This window comes from Canis aureus, chromosome 33 (genome assembly GCF_053574225.1).
Source record: "Canis aureus isolate CA01 chromosome 33, VMU_Caureus_v.1.0, whole genome shotgun sequence".
In the NCBI taxonomy this organism is placed as follows: Eukaryota; Metazoa; Chordata; class Mammalia; order Carnivora; family Canidae; genus Canis; species Canis aureus.
This window is the reverse complement of record NC_135643.1, coordinates 24,278,481-24,302,616: the sequence shown is the minus strand read 5'-3', so window position 1 is coordinate 24,302,616 and position 24,136 is coordinate 24,278,481. Positions and strand designations below refer to the sequence as shown.

General features: G+C 37.6%; 1 protein-coding gene across 5 annotated transcripts in view; it reads right to left on the bottom strand.

Moving 5' to 3' along the window:
* The window catches only part of NFKB1 (nuclear factor kappa B subunit 1), a 119,158-nt gene that overhangs the window by 71,812 nt on the left and 23,210 nt on the right, over window positions 1-24,136 (bottom strand). For 2 of the 5 annotated variants that reach the window (XM_077882143.1, XM_077882142.1), the window contains exons 2-5: window positions 20,274-20,319; window positions 15,302-15,377; window positions 11,440-11,480; window positions 6,856-6,954 (exon numbers count right to left, since the gene is read on the bottom strand). In XM_077882143.1, coding sequence (XP_077738269.1) covers window positions 6,856-6,954; window positions 11,440-11,480; window positions 15,302-15,377; window positions 20,274-20,312 — 255 coding nt within the window. In that variant the 5' untranslated portion in view covers window positions 20,313-20,319. Of the gene's footprint in view, window positions 1-6,855; window positions 6,955-11,439; window positions 11,481-15,301; window positions 15,378-17,157; window positions 17,179-20,273; window positions 20,320-24,136 lie in introns of those variants that run through there. The other 3 variants (XM_077882145.1, XM_077882144.1, XM_077882146.1) reach the window with 2 other exon arrangements.

Here is a 24,136-nt window from a genome sequence, read left to right as displayed (position 1 = left end):
TCTTTTGACTTTAATCACTAATGGTTACTTCATGCTGAAATCAGTATCAATATGGAAGGGCAAGAGGGAAAAAGCAGTGAGGCCTATTCACCTTTTTTGTTTGCTGATAGTAAGTTTCCCTTCTTTTTCATCCTGTAGTCAAAGTAAAGGGAGGCTTTCCTGAGCTTTGTGTTGGCACGCTGAAGTATTTCAACTCACTTAAAATGGATTTTAAAAAAGGAAAAACATAACTATAAAATTAAAAGGTACAAAAATTAAAAATTTATAAAGATATAACATATATATATATAAATACACACACATCAATCTTTTAATTAGCTGCTGTCAAAAAGCTAAAGAGATATGTACTCTATGGCATTGATTCTTAACCCTGTTTGAGTCCCTTCCTTTGAAAACCTGATAAAAAAGTTATCTCTTCAGAAAAATGTATATACATTTACATAAAATTCTGCATGGAAATTCAGAAGTCCTAAAATTCTCTGAAAACACCCAAAGGGACCCAGGTTACAAAGCCTTCTCCTCAATATACAGAGCAGAGGGCTCCCCTAGGGGGAGGTCTTTTTTTTCCCCTATGAACATATGCAAATAGGAAACAGCTTAGGGGTGTTGATATAAATTTTAATAAATGCTACGAGCTTAGGTTCTATATGCATGCCTCATTGATTATTGGTGATTTTCTTCCCTGTTGCTTTTAGAAATTGAGTCAGATTAAATTATTCAAAATTAGTCTTAAAACCATATCCTCAAAATGACAAACCTCCTGGATCAGACAAGTCTATACAAAGCAAAGGTTATGCAAGGATATGTGATATCTCTAAATGCCACAGCAGATCAGCCAGTCTTTATTTGACCTCGACACAACTTAACATTTAGGATTTTTAAGTGAGAGACACCAGGAGTGGGGACTTAAAACAAAACAAAAAAATATTCAAGCGGGCAGGAGGGACCACCAAAAAGCTGTTGCTGACCTACATATCTCAACACGTGCCTTCTGTTCAACGTACAACACTCGGGAAAGAACACATATGTGAGAACAAGCTTTCAGAAAACATTTGATTAAAAATAGTTATGCTCACATCAGCTGTGGTTCAAGTTGTAGTCCATCGCATTTGATATTTATAACTGAAGAGAAAATAAAAATACCAACTGGTAAGCTATTTGTATTTTCGAATCAAGGTCACTGACACTGCTTTCTGGTTGGCATTGAGTGGGCTCTGCTGGAGGATGTCAAACTGGCTGAGGATGGGTGCTTTCTGCCGCTTTGGAAGAGAACACTGAGAGTTTCTAAAACCCCACGGGGCTGCTCCTGTTGGCACCCTTCCACCTCTGCGAAGAGGAAAGCGGTTTGATTAATAAAAAAAAAAAATCTGATGCATAACTTTCGGGAAAAAGAGGGAAACGAGCCTTCCTTGGCACTCCTTGCTGAGTCAAAAACAGGCAAGGACAAGCTTGGCCCGGAGGAAGAAGAAGGTACTTGTGCTTTTCTGCCAGCCTCTCCCATTAGGAGTTCCGTGATGAAATGAAAACTGAGGAAACTTTAAAGAGAAACTTTATTGGAGAGTATAATAGAATATTAAATGTTTAACAACAGGAAAGCTATTCTTTAAGAAGGGTGAGGCATAAGGGTTAGTTTGCATATTTACTTTCCCAAGATTTTTCTCTTAGTGCTATTTTTTGTTGTTGAGTCAGAATAAACTCCATAGTGTAAATGAATACATTTTATCTAAATGATAAAGAGGAATCAGTAGGTTAAAAGTGAACACTGATCTTCAGTGGAGCCTAGTTTCAACTCCTATTTGCCCTGAAACGAGCCATGATATATAATAGAAAAGTAGGGTGGATATCAGTAAAATCAATTTTCTTGAAAATGTCAGTATTTATGGAAGCATACTTACGCAGTAAAAATAGCAAAGCATATTAGAGAATGAAATTTCACAATAGTGGTTTACTTACCAAAAGAAGGAAAAAATTATAGGTGGATAGAGTTATAGCCATAACTATGTTTCATTTGAGAGAGAGATCAGAAGCGAACATGGGAGAATGTTAAGATCTATTAAATCTAGATAGCATATGCCATGTTTGTTGTACCAATTTTTAAATACTCTTGAAGTATGCTTGAAGTATTTTGTAATTAAAACAATTTTTTGAAAAGAATGTGAAGACTTACACAGCAAGGCTCTAGAAATCTGATTGGGATTCTGCCTTGAAAGAAGCATGCAGAGCACCAGATGGTCCCATAGCCTATAGCCCGAGTTCTAGAAATAATCTCTACCCAGTAAGAGTGGGTCTAAGCCTACCCCAGAGCCAACTTATTAGAAATAGGGTTTTAGGCATGGGACAAAATTCCAGTAGAAAAAGTAGAAGTGGGTAGACCCCTAGCGTTGTTTTAAAATGATAACTTGAGTATCATATTTGGACAATTAACAAGAGAGTAACCCAACTAGATTTTACATTCACATACTGTGTAAAGTGTAGTTAGAGGTCTGCAGCTCTGAAGTCACAGCCAACCCCAGGAGCTTTCTGGATGGCCCCCAGCCCTTTGCTGGTGCCTGCATGTGACAGAATGCATGGGGAGCCACCAGCTTCTCAGAGGCCCGTCAAGGGAGTGCTGTGCTCCAAGAGAGGGGTGAGGCAAAGAGAGGGAGTAAGAACGGAGAGGAGAGAGAGAACAGGAAGAGGCTGGAGATGAGGAAAAGGCAGAGCCTGTAATATTTCACTGTTACAGCTAAAGCATATGTAGGCCTCAGAAATGGCATTTCTTCACAGTAAATCTAAATGACCCCTTCTGAAGTTCCTGCAGGAATGGATTCTGGGGTAAGTGCGGGGCGCCCTCTATTATACCTTCCTCCCTCCACTGGAAGGGAGGATGAAGGCCATTCCAATGATGCTACCATTGTTCACAACCTCGGCTCTGCAGGTTCACTGCCTTGGCTAAACCTATTTCACTTTCACTTTCTCTTCTGTTGTTTCTCTTCTGCAACAGTTCATAACCGAGTGCCAACAGAACTCCTAAGTTAACTTTTAGATATGCAGTTATCATAGAATATGGAATGTTTAAAACATCTTTTTTCTTCTCTTTAATATCCAGATATGCTAGCTCAGAGATCCCAGAAGAAATTATATAGTCATCATGATCATCTTGAAAATAAGTATCTTCTAGTAATGGAGAAAAGTATGTATGTTTGCAAAATAATATACTTAGGCAATTCGATATAACTCATGTGCTACAGCATTAGAGTAGAAAAATACACATAGGAGAAATGTTAAGGTTGATCTGACCCTGCATCTAGATCAGCAGTTCTAAAGCAGGTTCTAAAGCATTTTGCCCCCCACTCCCAAAGTCGGCATTTGGCAATGTCTAGAGACATTTTTTGGCTGTTGCAACTATAGAGAGGCTATTGGTTTCTAGCAGGTAGAAGCCAGGGATGCTGCTGAATACCCTGTGATGCACAGGAAAGCCACCCTAACAAAGAGTTTTCTGGGCCAAAATGTCAGTATTGCGGAGTCTGAGAAACCCTGACAGAGTTGTACCCGGCCCACCCCCTTCCAGCCCCACACAGAACAAGAGCTTAGTTCACTACAACAAAAGACATGTATAATTGGAAAGATCCTCCTGATAAGAGATATATACCAAGAGCAACTCTTTCCTCCGTCTAAATTTTTACAGAGAATAAGGATTGAAAATCCATTTGAACCTGAAAGGTGACCCTTTTACTATCACTGTTAACAGTGATACTGGGAGAAGAGCTCTGGGACAAACGCCTCATGGTTGTGTCTTTCTCTTCCTCCTCTCCATCCTTCTGATTAAGAGCTTTTAAGATAAATAAAATGACTTCCTTTAACTGTTATGAACAACAGAGGCACTAAAACTCTCACTGAACAATGATAGCTAGGAGAACAGTGACAGTTTGTAACAGATTCTCTAAACTGTTCTTCCTTTTCTTACAATTGGACTAAGTGCTTAATGAATGTATCTTGAATTAGTGAATAAAAAATAAATGATTGGGTGAAATAATGACACGTATCTCAAGTTCAATAATGAGCAATCTTACACATTTATACTGACTTTATTATTTGTTGTTTATATACCTATTTTCCCCCTAGTATTAAAATCTTTGATATAGAAACTATGATTTGATAAGAACATCTAATGTCTCCATTAGGATGCTTCATTTCTGAATTATTTTGTAAATGTGAGGCAGCAACCACTACACGAGGAGGATATATGAAGACTGAGCATAAATGGATGAAGTTTTTAATTAGGTGATACATTTACAACAAATATGCTATGTATTTGTTAGTATCAAAAACTGTTACTTAGCCACAAAAGACTGGAGCAGTACAAGTAAATAGTTCATGAAAATACCGTAATTTACATTTTTTGTACAGAACCAGTCTAGAAAAAAAAAACAAACATTTTTTTCTCTTGATGTTAATTCCTCAGTAGTTAGAACCAGTATCAATGCTGATAACATGTATCTTTCAATTATCCTTATTATAAGCACATACACAAATGCATAAAATACTTATATATATATATGATACACAGACACATATGTTAAAAAGATAAGTACTAGGAGTGCTTGGGGGGGCTCATTCAGTTAAGCATCTGACTATTGATTTCAGCTCAGGTCATGATCTCAGGTCTTGAGATCAAGCCCCACATGGGGCTCCATGCTGGGTGTGTGGAACCTGCTTAGGATTCTCTCTCTTCCTCTCCCTCTCCCTCTGCTTCTTTGTCACATTTGCACACAGGTACTCTCTCAAAAAGAAAAAGAAAAGAAAGGAAAAGAGAAGAGAAAAGAAAAGGAAGGAAGAAAGGGAGGAAGGAAAAGAAAGAGAAAAGAAAAAGAAAAAGGAAAAGAAAATGAAAAAGAAAAAGAGAAAAAGAAAAAGAAAAAGAAAAAGAAAAAGAAAAAGAAAAAGAAAAAGAAAAAGAAAAAGAAAAAGAAAGATAAGTGTTGGATCTGACTCCTTACCATCAGAAGCCTCTTGGCCCCCTGAGCCTCTCTCCCTCTCATCTTCAAGAGTTCCAATTCTCTGCTCTTTATTTTACTATAGTCTCCCACATCCTATTCCCGAGGCCCCTGTCTCCAAGACCCTACAGGCACACACTCTGCGGGAGAGTGCAATAAGCAACAGTCTGCTGTTGGAAGAAGAGCCACCAACCATTGAGAAAGGCAAGTGAATTCCTCTGTCTGAGCCTCAGTCTCCTCACAGACATTATGCTTTTCACCTGTCAGAACTGTTAGGAGGATTAGAGGAGATTATGTATGTAAAGCACTTGGCAACTCTTTGGTGCTTAATAAATGCTAATTCCTGTGTTTATTGCTGCTCCTCTTTCCTTGCCCAGATTCTAAAGGACTTGAGCCCCTAAGACTGTGGTCTCCTTCCATGAGTTAAACACATTATATTGACCCCACCTAATGACCCTGCATGGGAAAATCTTTCATTCTGTAGGGCAGCGAGGACACTTCCAATGCAAATATGACAAGTAGGGCTGAGACCATGTAATAGGGGTGAATTTCACTCAAAAGGTAAGGAGTAACATCACAGTATTTTGTCTTTTGTCTTGGGACTGGGATGAGACACTAGAGAGTTCTGGACCTAGAAGTGGAGAGGGAGGAGAGGGAGGAAGCAGAACACAAGGCTGGCAAAACCAAAGGCAAATTTCCTCCACATCACGGTTTTACTGAGGGTCTGTCCTGTTGCCTTTCACCTTCTCACAAAGACAAACCAAGAGTAAAAGAAATAAGTATGTTCTACCCTGAGAGGCACACACCCCTCGGTGGAAACTGAATTGATAACCCTTTGCCAAAGCCTAGTATTACTGGACAAATAAAACTTTTACAAATAGCCAAACTGTAATTATCAACTGGCTTATCTGCAAAATTCTTACCAGTCCATGAACCACGGCATCATGTTAGAACATAAGAAACTCAAAACCACTCTGAGAATGATATTCTCAATTAAACTAGTGAACAGAAAAAGAACCTGAAGATGTGTAAAGGTTTGACCAGGCACGCTCCAGACATGTCAGAAAGCAGTGGGTTCTGAGGACCAGCACGTGTAGTTGCATGGTTGCTCAAGAGAGGCCCTGCAGTACTTTCAAGCTCTCTGAAAACACTCACACACACTCTCTCATTCAATCTCTAGAAGACTCTATGAAGTACAGACCATTAACATTTCTGCAATGTACACAGTAGGGTCCTGAGGTTTAGAAGTGTCAGATAACCTAGGCAGAGGCAGACGGCTAGTCACAGAGCCTGGATCTTAGTCCAGGCTCTTGAATACCATGCCACATAATCCACAAACCCAGTCATCTGTTGTTTTTCACTAAATCTTCAAAGGGCAAGCATCACCGGGGTGGCTCAGTCAGTTTTAAGTGTCTGCCTTCAGTCTGGATCACGATCCCAGGGTCCTGGGATCAAGCCCCACATTGGGCTACCTGCTCAGTGGGGAGTCAGCTTCTCCCTCTGCCCGTCCTCTTACTTGTTCTGTCTCACTCCCTCTCTTTCTCTCTCAAATAAATAAGATCTGGAAAAAAAAATCTCCAGAAGGCTGAAATTAAGCACTTCTTTCAAACACTTATTAAAATTTCCAGAAGTATACAACTAAAAAACCCTTGGAGATGATCAAGAAATAGTAAAAGTCAGTCAACATTGTAACGATTTTGACTATATGGAAATATTAATCCAATTTAAAAATTTGTCACTTCTGCTAAGAGACAAATTTCTACTTAAAAAGTAGAAGAATCATTTAAACATCTTAGAACCAAAGACAGACTATATTCACTTAGAGCATCCCTTTCTTTTGCTCTTAGGAAATCTAGTCTTCCAGAATCATATAACTTACTTTGACCTGAGGGTAGGACTTCTTGTTCTTTTCACTAGATGCACCAGGGAGTCCACCATGGGATGGGCCTTCACATACATAACGGAAACGAAATCCTCTCTGCAAAGGTGAATACAGAGCCAACAAACTTGAGAAATACTCATTACAAATTATATGAACAAAGTTATATATAAATGTTTAATTCTTGTGTGTATTAGGTGAGAGAGGAAAAACATAACCTGTGAAAGAGGACTGCAAACGAGACCCACTTTTCCCATAATCTTATTATAAACATAGATGTTAATCGATACTTGTGCACTGAGCTGTGGCTTAAAAGCCAGATCCCTCACCCTGCAGAACCTCTTCTGCTGTGCCTACGTGGGGAGTGAACCGCTGAAGAGTTTAAGCCTTGGACTTGACATGCTGCAGCTTGTTTGAATCAGAGCTTCCTCATCTCAAATTGCCGCTGCCAAGCTCCTGAACTTGGCCATGTTACTGATTTGTGCTTCTTTGACTTTTACTAAAAGGAGTTCTTTTATCTACTCTGATTACAGTTGGTTCAGAAGGGAATACAGAAATGTCCTGTTAAATATATTGCTTCAGTGTTGTAGAAGACACTATGCAACAGTTCAGAAGATAAGATTTTAGGTTTTATGATTATTGATATTATTAAGCTCCAGCTTGATATATTAACTGACCCGAATAATCCAAAACCAGATAATGTCTTTCAATACTATTAACTCAAGAATTCTACAGATGTAGTAAATCAGTGAAGAGATAGCTGGAAGCCTTTAGCACGTGAACTACTGTGGGCAGATAAACACTGAAGTTCTATGTTTGTTTTTTTTTAAATCTATACATATGAGAAGATAAGACAAGACCATCTGTAAGGTTTATTCCAGTTCTAGCATTTTATGATTTACAAAGCTAACAGTTATAACTGTATATATTTGCATACTAAGAATAAAACTAGGACTATTATGACAATGGATCTGATATTAGGGAAGCTTAATATTAAGGGAGCTTTCAGAATTTTTCCTAAAAGGCTCAACTTAAAATGATGTCAATCAATATGTGGTAGTGTTATAGTTTAAACTTAACCAAAGGTTTTCTTCTTTCAAATCCTTTTCAAAGATCTTAATTAAATTAGTTAGTTCTTTAAGGAACATCCCCACCTTTCAATTATTTTTACAGTAGGACTGATTTCATATAAACGCTAGAGCACTAGGCTATCAGGAGCTCTGCACACCCACTACCTGGTGGTAGAGGCTTTCTACCTTGCATACTCAACAACCACAAAGCCTGGCAAATGCAAAGGTTTTCACAGCTTTGAGCTCATGAGCCAATGTAAAAACTCTTGTCCTCCTTGATCGCTCTATATGCACTATGTATCATAGGGTCTTACAAAATAGTCTGAGTGGTCCAAGGGCCCTGAACTAATTTACACCTTTGATAAACATCTGGAAATGTCCCTATATTTTCTGAGAACTTTCTGATTTCCAAAGAGGATCAGTCCGAAAGCATATTTTATGGGATGAGTAAGGCCCAAAGTAAATTCCCTAGTGTGGGCAAGTTCCTCAAGTCATACGTGGACCCAGAGTGTATCATCAACTCAATAAACTGAGACTTAAAATACTTTTGCATATGACTCCTCAGGAGATTTCAAACCCAATACCAGGGAAACCCTGAGGTATGGTTAGTCATTAGGAGCAATTTTGCGACTTTGCTTCTCACAAAATTCAAATTAAAACTAAGTTACAAATTCAGCCCTATGCCTTTTGTGGACAAAGGCTGCTGGCTTATTTTTAATATTTAAATGAAATTTCTAAAAGCATGAAAAAGCAGCAGCATGTGCAACATGAGCCTCCAGAATTGGCTAACCATAAAGATAGAGATTTATTGACTGCTAATCTATTTAAATACAACTTCAGTTTTTATTTTTTATTTTTTATTTATTTTTTTTCAACTTCAGTTTTTAAAAAGCATTAGATAATTAGCACTGAATAATATGCAACAGAACTGGATATTCTAAAGATTAGTGGTCTACGCTATGACTCATCTCTGTCTGAGCTAGGGAAAATTGCAGCAAAAAAAAAAAGACAATTTTTCTAACTTTTTAAAAAATATTTTTTAATGAACAATTTTAATAAAGTAATTCGTTATCTTTAATCACAAAATTCCTTTAGGCAGGTGGAGAAATATATACATGTATGCTTTTATATCTTATTGGGAGTAGTGTCAAATACAATATGAGTAAAGAGACATGTCTTAATAGCTTGCTTACAGTTTAAATGGTTGCATAAGAATATCTAAACTTCTATGCAAAGGAATTTTTAACCTGAGGATGGAAATTTATTACATTTTTTTTCAGGAAGATAAGCTGTCTCCACATGTATAGTCTAAATGTGTTTCTGATTCTAAATTTTTGAGATTAGAGGTTTGTTGATCCACAACCATTCATTTTAGTAACTCCATTTGCTTACAATGAATCATCAACCTCAAAAGCAAGGGCTACATCTATCCTGTCAGAAAGTCTGACTTAAATACAATTTTTTACTTTCACTGGAGTCAGACATCAAAATAACATTAGTTGGTAAACAAACACATTGTTTTACTCAAGTGAGCTTTTCGACATTTACGTGTAGTGAATTAAATTTTGAATTTTGGAACTACATAGCCCTTTAGGTAAATCATATGTGTCAATTTTTCTTTATGACTGGTAAACCTGTAATAAGGAACTGCATTTTAAAATTCTTATTATTTATGCTTATGAAAATAGATACTTGAAAAACATGCTTTGCCTAGTATGTAGAGAAACAGATTTTAGTTTGATTTCTCACTTTCATGGGTTATGCAGGTTTTGCTAGCTAGAAAAATTTCCAGGCCAGGTCATTGCATAGACTTCTAGGGGATAAACTTCCACTGGGAGAGTCTTTCAGAAAATTAGCTACCTCTTGTGAGAATTGGACATGGAGGGCAGCCTGGGTGGCTCAGTGGTTTAGTGGCGCCTTCAGCCCAGGGCCTGATTCTGGAGACCCGGGATTGAGTCTCACGTCGGGCTCCCTGCATGGAGCCTGCTTCTCCCTCTGCCTGTGTCCCTGCCTCTCTCTCTCTCTCTCTCTCTCTCTCTCTATGTCATGAATGGATAAATAAAATCTTTAAAAAAGAAAAAAAAGAATTGGACATGGAGGTAAAACAAAGGCAAGTCATGTTGGCAGTCCATGGACTCTGTCTGTCACTGCAAGCAACTGGAACAATAATACTACGAACTCTCATGGGGCATTCTGTCTCCACATCAAAAACTTTTATCCAAGTTCAGCTTTATAATAATAGTTAAGAAAGTTATATCCTTTAAATTCCAACCAAAATCCAAACACATGTCACAATTACAGTAACCACAATGAATGCTTTAAGTTCTTGACCTAGTTAGCATGTGTTAAATGTTATACAATGCAAAAGTGTTACACTCACTCAGTTGAGCTACTAAAAACATTTAGAAAAGTTTTGGGTAATAACTGCAAGACAGCAGGTATACTCATCTCCAGTCTCACACTAATGTGGTAAGCACATCCGTTCAGAGATTTACTTACTTTTTTCTCTCTCTCTCTTTTTAAAAAAATATTTTATTTATTTATTCATGAGACAGAGAGAGAGAAAAGCAGAGACACAGGCAGAGGGAGAAGCAGGCTTCATGCAGGGAGCCTGATGTGGGACTCAATCCGGGGTCTCCAGGATCATGCCCTGGGCTGAAGGTGGTGCTAAACCGCTGGGCCACCAGGGCTGCCCTTACTTTGTTCTCATTCTGTGGGGGGACTATACTATTCTCCTGAAAATCTCATAATAATTGAGCTGTCCCCAATAAGAAAAGTATTAAGACTTTTCTTCTTCTTTCATAGCAATGGTCCCACCCAATTTCCAATAAGTATTCATCTACAGAGTGGGGGGCATGGTAAGGAAGCCACTTCAATTCCCAGGTATCCTCAACAAAATCTAGTGGTAAGAGGAAGAGCCTGACAAAATAAAATGCTCCTGTCCTGTCTCCAAAGGGGCTGACTCTAAAGTTAACACCAGAGGGCAGAGGACCCAATCGTCCATTCTAATACTTTATCTACACCCCACTGGTACTTATAGTATCTTAGGTCACATGTTCCAAAGAACAAATAGAAAAGGGTGGGGCTTCTAAAGGAAGGAGGAAGGCTAAGAAGTACCGCATGTACATGGACAGGGTTGATGGGTGTATCTCAGTATATATAAACTGCATACATGGCTATTTCCTTATAAATGAAAATGAATGGAGACAACTTAAGTTTTTCCTAGGGAGTGGCTGCTAAGAAAAGATGGTGGAGACAGTGAGATAGCAAGGATCTATAATCATCTAGGTTTCACAGAACTACTACTGAGGCTCAGGACACTTGGAAGAATGACTAAGAGAAATATGAAGTAGACAAATGAAATTGTCACATAAATTGGCAGGGTGTTAAAGTTCTAGATAAACTACTTCCTTCGTAAAATTCACTTGTTATTCTATTCAGTGCTTGAGATATGAATTCAGTGCTTATGGATCTAGCATTTAAAGAGGAAGTCCCATCCCTTTAACCCTCTTACCTGTTTAGGTTGCTCTAATATTTGAAGATATGGACCATCTGCTAAAAGCAAAAACAACAAACAGAAAGCAAAAGAAGTGTGAGGCTTCTGAAATTTGCTACAAAATATAAAGCAAGTGAAAAACTCTGAAATTATGTTTTTAAATAGAGGTTTCAAAAAATTCATTTTTTAGCTACAATTCCATACTGATATAATCTACCTTCCTCACCTGACTAGCAAATTTGTGTTTAACAACAGTTTTATGCCTTTAGAGAGCCACAACAAATAAACATTTGTTGAATGGTGATAGCATATTGCACAACCCAAGAGAAGGTGGATGTTCGTCTGGCAAGGATGAAGATGTCAACAGCTTTCAGAATCTTGACTACTAACAAAGCACTTTTAAAATGACACAAATACCAATTAAAAGCAGCAACCATTTCCTGGGCACCATGACATTTCCTTTTGCCTTCACATCATTAGACACTGACTTCCATTCCTCAAAGAGAATGTGCTTAATGTGAAAGTATAAGAGGCTGAGCTAGCACCCACATGTGTGAAATACAGAGATAGTGATCTCAGGCTACCTGCCTTTCTTGAGCTAAGTGTTTGGTTCCTTTCCCTTATTTGAATCCCCAAGTACTGTCTTCATTCCCCAAATGGCTAGGTTGTTTCCCCCACCCTCCCAAATATCATTTGGCCTATCAGACATGGTTGACTTCTCTTGTTAATTCATAGTTTTGATGTTTGTATACAATTTCCGAATACTGCGTACTCTATCAACTCTTCTGAAACAGCACAGGCATTTTATAAAATCTTGAAAATAATTTAATTGAAGATAGGCACATTCCAATTAATTAGTATGAAAACATAAAGAAGACTAGAAGCTTAATCCATACCTTGACTATATTTGACTTTGGAAAATTCAAAGGCAAATTGGAACCTCTGGTAGTATAAAATCAAATTGTTCAATATGAGAAAGTCCCTAATCTCCCCAGCTAGTTTTTATGTCAATAGTATAACAACCTATAGCTCTGCAATACAGGCATATGGTGTTTCTCACTCATTTGACAGTAAATTAAGGTGTTTGATACTAACAAAATTCTAGGAGAATGTTTCTGTGTTCATTTCAGTCTTCACTGTCTCTTGGCCAGAAGTTCATTCTTTTAGATAACAGAGGTTCATATTATTTTAGATAAATAAATTTACAAAGATTTAAACCTTCACAATGAAATTAAAAATAAACTATAACTTAAGAGAGAATTTATTTTTATCTTCTCAATGTTATGATGAATCAGGATAAGGCTAGAGAACTGGAGGAAACAAAGGTATAATTATTTCCTATTATTATGTAAGAAATTTATAAGGAAGTCAGTTGAAAAATATACTGTACAAAACATGTACAAGAAAGGAAAAATTGGTAGTGACTGGGCAATGCCATATAATTTAAGAAAATTATCTTCTCTTGCCTATATGGAATTTATCCCTGGATATTTTAAAATACTTTTAGAAAAAAATTCCAATTTAAAAATTCCCCAAAATGGCTAGAATTTAATTTTTGGTAAGGAAATAAAACTGCTTAGAAATAGAACTATTCTCACACAACTAATATAACTTGTGTGATAATGTAACAGATCTATTCATAAAAACATTCCCTCTAGGATGCTAAAATCAAGAAGAGAGGCCTCTAAAAAAGTAAGTTTTATATGTCATGGAACATACAGAAGAGTTACATCATGTTTACATTAAACTCCAAGCCTCTCACTTATTAACTCTTCTAAAAATACTTGAAGGTTTCCTATTATTTTTGCTGTATGGTTTAATTTCATTTAAATACATGAAATTCTAAGGTTTTGGAATTTTATTACTGAAATGGGGCCATTTACTCTTTTAGGGAATACACTCAAAAGTTAAGTCAACTAGAAAATTAGATTTAATATGCATGTAGTCAATTTAATGCCAATTTTCTTTTGGCCACATTTCTATGCCATGAAGTAACATCCTACTACATAGAGAAATTTAACTTACAGTACATATAATGTTACAGACCTAAAAGTTGGATATATCACATAGAGTTTCCAACAGGTAGTAGAACTAATAGTCTCAGATTTCAAGGAGATAAAACAGTCCAAATGAGAATTACAAGTTAATATTGGTTTACATAACCTCTCTACCCCTTTAAAATGTGAATAAAACATCTATACATCTTCCTGGATCATAAAAATTGGACTATACCACCACAACAGACAGGGGAAAACATAATAATAAAAATGATGAGGTAATAATTGGGATATGAGATTTTAAGGTATAATTTTAAGAGTTTTTCAAATATTATGGCAAAAATTATTTTTACAATGTGAAGCTCTGACCACATAATATTTACTGAGATGTTTCTTTTGATAATCTTATTTCAACCTCCACAAATTTGATGAAATAAAAACATCTATTTAATTAGATGAAATAAAAACGTCTATTCAGGGTACTGTTTGGAATTTACAAGGCATTAAATGGAAATGTTTATGTTTTCTGAGGGCAGAACCAAGTTCTTAGGCTTTCAATAAAGCACTGATACTAAGAAAGAACTTTGAACCCCAGAATAAAAAGTTCACAGGAAACACAGAAGCTACCAAGATATTTACTTGTTCACAGGAAGCTGACCTACAGCTCAGATTGGACAGCACTTCATGAGACCTCACTTACAGCAGCCCACAAAATATGTTATGTGGAGTAAAGAGAGAAAGGCCTCAGCAATACAACTTCTGCTAGGGAAGGTGAACATATAGCAGATTTGCTTTTTCCCTCCCAAGAATTCCTAGAAATACATAATAGAGATAAAAATACAGAATATTTTCATCTAAAAAAATGAAAAGTGGGTACCAGAGTAACAATAATAATTTCAAACAAGAATGATACAAACTGGATGAAGTCTCCCAATGAGGACAAGCAAGTCCACAGTAAATAGAATACCTGATGTCCACTTTGGTGATTACAAAACTCTCTGGATCTTTTTCTTTTTTTTTTTGTAATTTTTTTCAAAGTAATCTCTACACCCAATATGGGACTCAAACTCACAACCCCAAGATCAAAAGTGGCATGCTCTACTAACTGAGCCAGTCAGATGCCCCAAATACGAAACTCTGTTTTATATACAGCTTCCATAATTTACTCATATTGCTTCAGAACATATGTTAAGTCTCACTGGTGATATGAGGAGCACATAAAAAGAGCCATCACACAAAGCTTACATACAAATCAATAAATAAAAAGAGACTAAATGAGCTGATTTAAAAATCATTCATATGAGATTCAACAATTTGTCCATGGTAATAGTATAGTCATGTTAGAAGGAAGGATGATTATCATGAGTTCCACCCAATTGGTTAGAATGTGAAGTCAAAGGTTTTTAGAAAGATGATTTTTCTACAGAGATGATTTTTAGGATTTTTGTAAACTTTTATAACCTTGGTTTCCCCAGTACCTGGCATACTGGACAGCACACAAGAGACTCAAATAAATGTTTGGGGAATAGATCTGAGAAGTTCAGAATACCTCATGCGGATCTGGGATAAAGGAAACAGGAGTTATAAAGAATCCAAAAGCTAAAAAGATTGGGTGAAAAGGAAAATGCTACCAGTAAAAAAAGCCTTTCTGTGCCATCCTCAGAAATCACTAACAATTATATAAATCAGATAATGAGTAAGGGGGTGGAACACTTTGTGCAAATATAGTTCCAAAAAGTCCAGTTAGTTTTTAAAACATATAGTACCATTTCCTTTCTTGGCATATTACTGACTTTCTAAAAGAACTATTAGCAAATCTCAAATTTAGAAAAAAGCAAAAGCAAAATAAATGACAGAGCAACAGGCATGAAGAGTGCTCTTACCTGTGGGTAGTGGCATCTCTGGTTGAAATAATTCTGGATTAAATATTGTATGAGTCAAAGGATCCAAATGAAACATCTGTAAAAAAGAAAATTTAATTTGATCCTTATTTGTCTGACATTGCATTAAATATTTGAAGTTGAAACACCTAAAACAATTACTGGAACAAAAACTAAAGTAAAAAAAAAATCTGAAGATATTTCAAATCGGGATTTTAAAAACACGTTCATGAGACTTAGCCAAATTCTCATGTGTACAGAACTCTACATGTCTGGGCCATGTTTATGTGACAAAGGAATTTGAGAAGAAAGGTCAGAAGCCAGCACCCAGTGTGGCTTGCTTACTAATATTTCTTCAGGGTCCAGTATATGTTGATCACAGAGGGGATATTTAATATCTTTTGAATGAATGATTTAAAGCTGTACTCTCAAAAATACGAGCATGGGGATATAATCCTAGAAATCCTAGAAATATTTGATGATGGTAAAATAAACTCCAACTCTAGCCATACAACTTCAAGGCCTGTAAGAATTAAGCATAAACCCTGGAGCAATTTACCAAAAAACTGAAAATATAACCTACAGTTGAAGCAGCAGATATAAATGAGCACTGAGCTCCCTCACTTTTTTTTTTCACCTGTACTTACCTAGCACAATGCAAAATACCTGGAATTTAGTGGGTGTGACAGGCTGGATAATGCCCCCCACCACCACACCGCCCCCCGCCCCCCGCCAAAGACAACTACATCCTAATCCCAGAACCTCTGAATGCTATTTCATATAGCAAAAAAGGATTTTGCAAATGTTATTAAACTATGAATATGGAGACAGAGGGGTGCCTGGGTGGCTCAGTCGGTTGAGTGTCTGACTTCAGCTTAGGTCATAATCTCAGGGTCCTGGGTTCGAGACCCACATCACACTCCAAGCTCAGTAGGGAGTCAGCTTGTTCCTCTCCTCCTCCTCCTCCTCCCCCGTTCATGTTCTCTCTCTCAAATAAATAAAATCTTAATTAATATGGACATAGAGAGAAAATCCTGAATTATTGAAGTGGGCCCAGTAAGAAGGATGGAGGGGATCAAAGTGAATGGCAGGAGGTATGATGATGAAAATAAGAGGTTGATGTGATGAAGGGGTCACAAGTCAAGGAATGCAGGCCACCTCTGGAAGCTCAACAAGGCAAGGACAGGAAAGCCTCCAGAAGGAATGCAGCCCAGCCAACACCTGGATTTTAAACTTCTGACCTTCAGACTGTAAGAAAATAAATTTGTGATGTTTTAAGTAACTAAATTTGTAGTAATTTGTTACAGTAGCAACAGAGAACTAACAAGCAAGCAGTATGTATTGAGTGATTTATATATTCTATCTTGATAAGTTACTAATAATTACTTATCTCAAGAGAAAATTTTCTTTTCATTTAGTTCATTCAGGGCTTAAAATTCATATTTCTGAGCTAAGCATTTGTTTCAATGTAAATAAGTCATCTGTTTGAAACATCTGTGGACTGCACAAAAACTAGCCATATTCCATTTTTTATGATATGCTAGTTAGTAAGTGTGCTGGAGCTGGTATTAAACAAAAACCAGCATTATGATTTACTCCTTTTTTTTTTTAATTAGTATATTATTGGAGGTTCCTGGAACCTAAGAGCCTAGTATGCCTAGTTAAATCAAGAGTAAGAAACAGTGTTTAAATAAAGAACATTTCAGATCCAGTTGTGAGGTATGCAAATTTTCAATTGAGGAACAGTAAATGTGCTCCACTTCAATGCTGAACAGTGAAGCTCATCTACACTACTCATTGTTCACTGTAAAGGAAATATAGGAATCAAAAAACATGGTATTATAAGAAACAGGCCCCACCTTACGGAGAGTATTCACAAGTCTCAGAAGAGATGACCTAGCAAAAAAATGTCTTCCCTATTGTCCTGCAGGTGGCTGAAATCACTGAGGAGAGGGCAGAGCACTGGTCTCAGGAGAGAGACACACAGTCCACTTCAGACAAGAAAGACAGAAGCCACGTTGTGTGCTGAAGCTTGCATTGTGTATTGGGCCACAGCTGGAGAGCAAATTCCGGAATACATTAAAACACTGAGGATATTTCGCTGAGGACATGTAAACTTCAGGAAATATACACCGTTAAGTTAGAGACAAGGGAAAAAAAAAAAAAAACCCTCCTACCTCAAGGACCTCTCGCCTCAAAAATGGAAATATCTGATCGTACCGCACCCCTGTTGCTGATGATCACAAAAGTGCCCACATAAGAAAAACTCTCGAAATGAATGTTTTCAGCAGGTTTTACTTTTGTGTGGCATAAAGGACCATCTCCTGTTGATAAGATTTCCTGTGTATAGACAGGAAAGCATGGTCTAAAACCAAGCAGAACAACCCTAATGCTGGCTAGAGTTTGCCTTCAAATGTTCGAGATAGCACATTAAAAGTGAAAGGTAAAACATGGGTTTTAGATAATATGAGTAGCCAAATATCTTTTATGCTGTAATCAAAGAAAGTGTTCCTAGATTGATCCTATAGACCATTTGCACAATAAAATGCAAAAGGAGCATCTTAATGTGAAAAGCAATGCTTACTTTCTAAATAAATCAGAACATTGTCAAGAGTAAGGAATGCTACACAAGTCTATTTTATTTGAAGAAGTGATACAGATCCCTTAAAAAGTATTTCACTTTTGGTTTTATTTTTCTGACTGATTATTTGCATGTGTAAATTTGGAAAATCCTTTTTTTTTTTAGGTGGTTGCCATTAAAGTTTTAATGTGAAATGATTATGAATCTTGGACCAGGGTCTTCTCATACCTAGTGTTCTCTCTCCTGGTGTAGTCTAGCAAACTACATCTTACAAATTGCAGCTTACATAGACTTTTTCTGGAAAGTCCTTCATAACCCTATTCTTCTCTCCAGGTAGTAGAGTGATCCCTTTCAACATTTCTAGCTCATTCTGTGCAAACTACTACAACAGCATTTACCACTATATAGAAACTATGTTTCTGTCTCTCCTATTAGAATGGCAGCTGTACCACTTACTTTGTAGTCCTTCTTAGCCAGGGTTCTGGTAGTCCATAGTAATGCCTCAATAAATAGCTGATGAATGAATAAATCTCAGTATTTTAAATACTTCTTAAAAATCATTACATTAAAAGTTTAATATTGCTATTGTAATTACCCTAGAGTCTGAAAGCTGCTTTCAAGTGGTTCATTTAATATACATTTCATATAAAATACATACATATGTATGCATGTGTATATATACAGAGAGTGGGGGAGGAGGAGGAATGGAAAAGAAACAAAATATTAATAATCAACAGAGATCTGTTGGACTATTCATTTTTTTAAAGATTTTATTTATTTTATTCATGAGACATGCGCAGAGAGAGAGAGAGGCAGAGACATAGGCAGAGAGAGAAGCAGGCTCCGTGCAGGGAGCCCATTGTGGGAGTCGATCACGCCCAAAGGCAGACGCTTAACCGCTGAGCCACCCAGGCATCCCTTCAATATTTCTATAGACCTGAAGTTTCTCAAAGTAAAAAGCTGGGAGAAAAAGGGGAAAAGGGGGCAGCCTGGGTGGCTCAGCAGTTTAGTGCTGCCTTCGGCCCAGAGCGTGATCCTGGAGACCCTGGATCGAGTCCCGCATTGGGCTCCCTGCATGGAGCCTGCTTCTCCCTCTGCCTGTGTCTCTGCTTCTCTCTCTCTCTCTCTCTCTCTGTGTGTCTCTCATGAATAAATAAATAAAATCTTTAAATAAAAAAAAGAGAAAGAGGGGAAAAGGACACGAGGTATCCCTTCACAAGTGAAAATAAAATTATAATGAATAGTTTTATGTTCCCAAAACACATTCATTGCCTATTCAGTCTTTCCAACACCCCTGTGAGTGTGGGGCTAGCATTCCTATTTTGCAAATGAGAAAAGTGGGATGGTGGGGGGTAAGTGATTCTTCAAATTTTATGAGCTGATCAGTAGCAGCCAGCACCTGCATCAAGATATCTGAATTCTATGACCAAAGGTCTTTGCACTACACTAATCTGCCTCCTCATTAGATGAGTTTTAAATATTGTATTTCCCTCAACAAAGAGACATTCAAGTCCTAATCCCTAGTGCCTACATACGTAGCTTTGTTTAGACATGAGGTCTTCACAGATGTCATCAAGTCAAGATAAGGACATACTGAAGGGTGGATTCTAAGTCCAATGACTGGGAACTTTATAAGAGAAGAGAGAGGGAGACTTGGATACAGTGATGCAGGAGAGACACATAGCAAAGAAGGTGGGTCTGCAGAAACAATGCAGCTACAAGCCAAGGAGTGCTGAGGACTGCTGACACCCACCAGTGGACTAGGACAGAGGCCGAGCACAGATTTTCCTTCAGAACTTCCAGAAGTAACCAGCCTTGCCATCGTGTGGATTTTGGATTTTGATATTTTCTAGTCTCCAGAACTGTGAGAGAATATATTTGGTTTTTGTTTGTCTGTTTTTCTTTGTTTTTTGAGAAGGAGAGGGGGAGGGAGCAGAGGGTAAGGGAGAGAGAATCCCCAACAGGCTCCACACCCAGCGTAGAGCCCAACATGGCTGGATCCCACAACTCCAAGATCATGACCTGAGCCAAATTAAGAGTCGGACGCCCAACTGACTAAGCGATCTAGGCACACCATATATCTATTTTTTTCAGCCATCTGGTTTGTGATAATTTGTTACAGGAGCCCTAGGAAACTAATATGGTATTTATCATTTGACTTGTAGCATATATAATTTTTATGTAGTCGTGTGTGTGATAAGAGGGTTTAAGTTACTCATTTTATGTAACATGTCCTCTCTGACCTCACATGGAGAGACACAGAAACTGCAAAAACAATTTAAAATAAACTTTTACCAACGTTAGAATTTTTCTGATAAATACTACTGCTGCCTCTATATATTTTAAAGTATGAATACATTTACAAAAAATTATCAGTGAGATTATAATACTTACTTGCTCATGCGCTCCCAAATATGTATCGTCTTCTGCCATTCTGGAGCTGTGCATCAAAACAAAACAAAACAAAACAAAACTGTAAGAATGGAATGACACTTAAGAAATCCATCATGCAGGAGAACACTATATTATTCCATTACAACCAAACTTAATCTTTTTTAAAAGATCTTAGGAAGAGGCATCAACCTTAGAAGAGTAGTTCCTTTTTGGAATCTAAATCTAACAGCAGGAAAACTGCACAATCAAGGAATTACCATTCATGTACAATCCAAAACTCTGTCAAGCTCACAACAGTGTCCTGGAGTTTGGTGCAACCAATCTTCACCTTCTGTATAAAAGTCAGATGTACTGAAATTCTTAGAGGTCATTTCTATTTGTCACCATCTAGACATCAAGGATTTAGTCTTAGCTTTTTGTGTAGATTATTTTCCAACCTTTCATGAATTCAGTGATGGTCCTAGAACAGTACTCAAGATTTCTGCTCACTGCTCGAGTTGAGGAGCTCAGAGAAGGTCCTCCTGCTGTCAGAAGGCCTGATCAGTGCTTTGCACAGCACAAGGGGAGGACAGCCACCGTGTGCCATGCTCTGCTCTCTAGTGTGTTCCACTGCAGTAAGCCATTTCCTACCACTGTCAAAGTGGTACAGAAGGGCATCTGGGTGGTGGCTGAGTTGGTTAAGTGTCTGACTCTTGGTATGGGCTCAGGTCATAATCTCAGGGTCATGAGATTGAGCCCTGTTGGGACTCCATACTCAGAGAGTGGAATCTGCTGGAGATCCATTCCCTGTCTTTGCTTTTGCCCCTCCTCTCACTTGTGTGTGCACACACACACTCTCTCTCTCTAAAATAAATAAAACTTTTTTAAAACAGTGGCAGAGAAAAACTGTAAGAATCCTTATTATCAAGGCTATAGTCTCAGATTTAAACAACCGTAGCCAGATACTAACATACTGCAGGCCCTAGCAATCTTCAACTACCCAGAGGCCCTGAGAAAAGTGAAAAACCACATGGCCAGATAAAAACAGTGTCTAAAAATCACATATCATTTTGGATTTACTTACTTTAGAAATATCCTTATTATTACTTTAAAGATAGCTGATTTTATTTAAATTTATCTAGATCAAATTTTAGATCTATTTACATGAAAGATTAAAGGACAAAAAAGGCTGAAAGCAAATATTAATTCCTGAGATAAATTTTTCTTTTATTTTTTACTGAAATATAGTTGGCACATGATTTTACATTAGTTTCAGTTATACTGCATTTCTGAGTCAAATTTTTTCTTTCTTTTTTTTTTTTTTTTTTCTTCATGAAGTCTATAAAGCACTCAAGGGCCCTTGGGACTTGGGCTGAGAATGTTAATTACATGCCAAAATCTGTTCTTTCCTTTTGCACGGTGATAGGAGCTGTAGCTGGAAATGTGACTGCTCAGCTAGAGTATACCTCTCCACTTCCTTTGGTGAAATGCTCACCAATGGAATGTCAAAACTATTTGTGTGCCACTTTCAGGTCTGGGCGTAAGGCCCTTGACATGCTTCCTTCATATTTTTGTTTTTGTTTTTTCTCTTTGCTGCTGGATAAAACCTAGACATGAAGAAGACCTAGCTTCTTCCACACAGATGATGATGAATAATAGCTAATACTGGCGATGATATGAGAAAGAAAGAAATTTCTTTGTTCTTTGACCTAGAATATTGCTCGGTCCCTCTCTTAAAACAGACTAGCCTTTACCCTAATGAATACATCTCCAGTAAGAACAAAATCCTCCAAAGAGGACACTGACTTCAAATGAAGTCCTCTCTTGTCAGAGACCTCTGTGCCTGATGAGGAGTGAGCAAGCCTTGTGAGGACTGCTAGTGGGATACAGAGCAGTGTCCACCTGTAGCAGAAGGTTGAAAGGTACATTCTGTAGGATTAGAACTCTAGGCAGATTTGAAAGAAATACTTGTCTAAAATATAAAACTGCTAAAGATTGACAAATAACTGTAATCAATTAAGATAAGCAATTAATTTTCCTTTTAAAAAAAGGAAAATTGCCCTGATGCAGTAAAAAAGGAATTAAGTCATTCAAAACTCCAAAGTTCTTCCTGCTGCTGGGTGTGTGACTCTGGATACACAATGACACTCACTGTGGCCTCTGTTTCCTCATCTGTAAAGTGAGAAGTTTTTGTTTTTGTTTTTTAAGATTTTATTTATTTATTCATGAGAGACACACACAGAGAGAGAAGCAGAGACCCAGGCAGAGGGAGGAGAAGCAGGCTCCATGCAGGGAACCTGATGTGGAACTCAATCCCAGGACTCCAGGATCACGCCCTGGGCTGAAGGCAAGTGCTAAACCGCTGAGCCACCTGGGCTGCCCAATATATGAATTTAATATAAAATGGGCCTCACTTAGATTTAAAAACAAACTTCATTTACTTTCTTAGAACTGCCACAGGATTCCTATCATGATCTTTATTGTAGTTAAAACCTTAATGAATATGTAGGCATTAGACACACTATGCTACCTAGTTAAACACAGTCCTCCTGCCAATATTATCCCCATGATTTATGCACAAACGTGTGCCAAAAGATCAGTTTTAAAAGCCTAACAGCAGCGGTGCCTGGGTGGCTCAGTCAGTTTAACTGTCTGCCTTTGGCTCAGGCCATGATCTCAGGGTCCTGGGATTGAGCCTCACATTGAGCTCCCTGCTCAGTGGGGAGCCTCCTTCTCCCTCTCCTTCTGCTTGCTGCTCCCCCTGCTTGTACCTTTCTCTCTGTCAAATAAATGAAATCTTTAAAAAAAAAAGTCCAATAGTAGCCCAAGAGAGACGTGGGTGGTGATTAAAATCTGAACTTTTATAGTTAAATGCACCATACAGAGCTAGAGTAACAGTAACCCTCAGAATGATGTCAATGTTAAATCATAATTTAAAAACAAAATGTCAAAAGAAACCAGGAATTATTTAGAAAGGATGAATCAATGAGAATTATTTGCATTAATTGTAAAAGCAAGTTTTATTTCAAAATTTTGAAATACCGACTAAGCCTTCAGAACTGAAGGATTAGGAAAGAGCAGGGAAAGCCCCTAATGCCCCCCAGCTCCCTGAGCCCTTCCTCTCACTTTCCCTTTGCACAGTTCCGTGCTTTTGAGGAAGGACCTTGAAACAGAAAGGGAGATAGTGGGTTGACTGGTGAGAAGACGAGCCTAAGCTCTCTGCATCTCTCTCCCCCAAGGGTGAGGTTTTCAGGAAAATTTTCACACAGTGGAAAGAGAAATAGAAAATGTGGCTTGCTAGCAAGAAAAACAGCTTCTCCAGCACATTGTTTGTATTTCTCACATGAGAGGCATAATGTTATAACTGGCTAAATTCGAAATATGTGACAAATTCTATAGGAAATGCCTAATGGATTATTTTCTACACATCTGTGACAATCTCACTACTGACATCAAAGGCTGGCACAGAGAGTTCTTAGTGAAGGCAGCAAGCAAGACCAAGGCCACTTCCCTCCTTATATCTGGAGGAATTTTCTAGGATTAGATATATTCACATTTTTTGGTCAGGGTCCACTGTAAGAAAACATACTTTTTAAAATTCTATTACATTTCATTAAAAAGAAAAACAACAAACTTCTCAAACACATTGATTTCATGACCCACCAGTGGGTGACAATCTGCAGTCTGAAAAACAGAATGTTAGGTCATTCAGAGGATGCAGCTGGGAATGAGAGAGATACAGTGTCTCTATTTTCAAGATTATATTCAGCTGTACAGACACCACCTAGGTGTCACTTTAATACCTCATCCTGGACAACAATGAGGATGAAATTACAGGAAAAAGAGTGATTTTTTGCTATTTCTTTGTTAAATAATAAATTGAT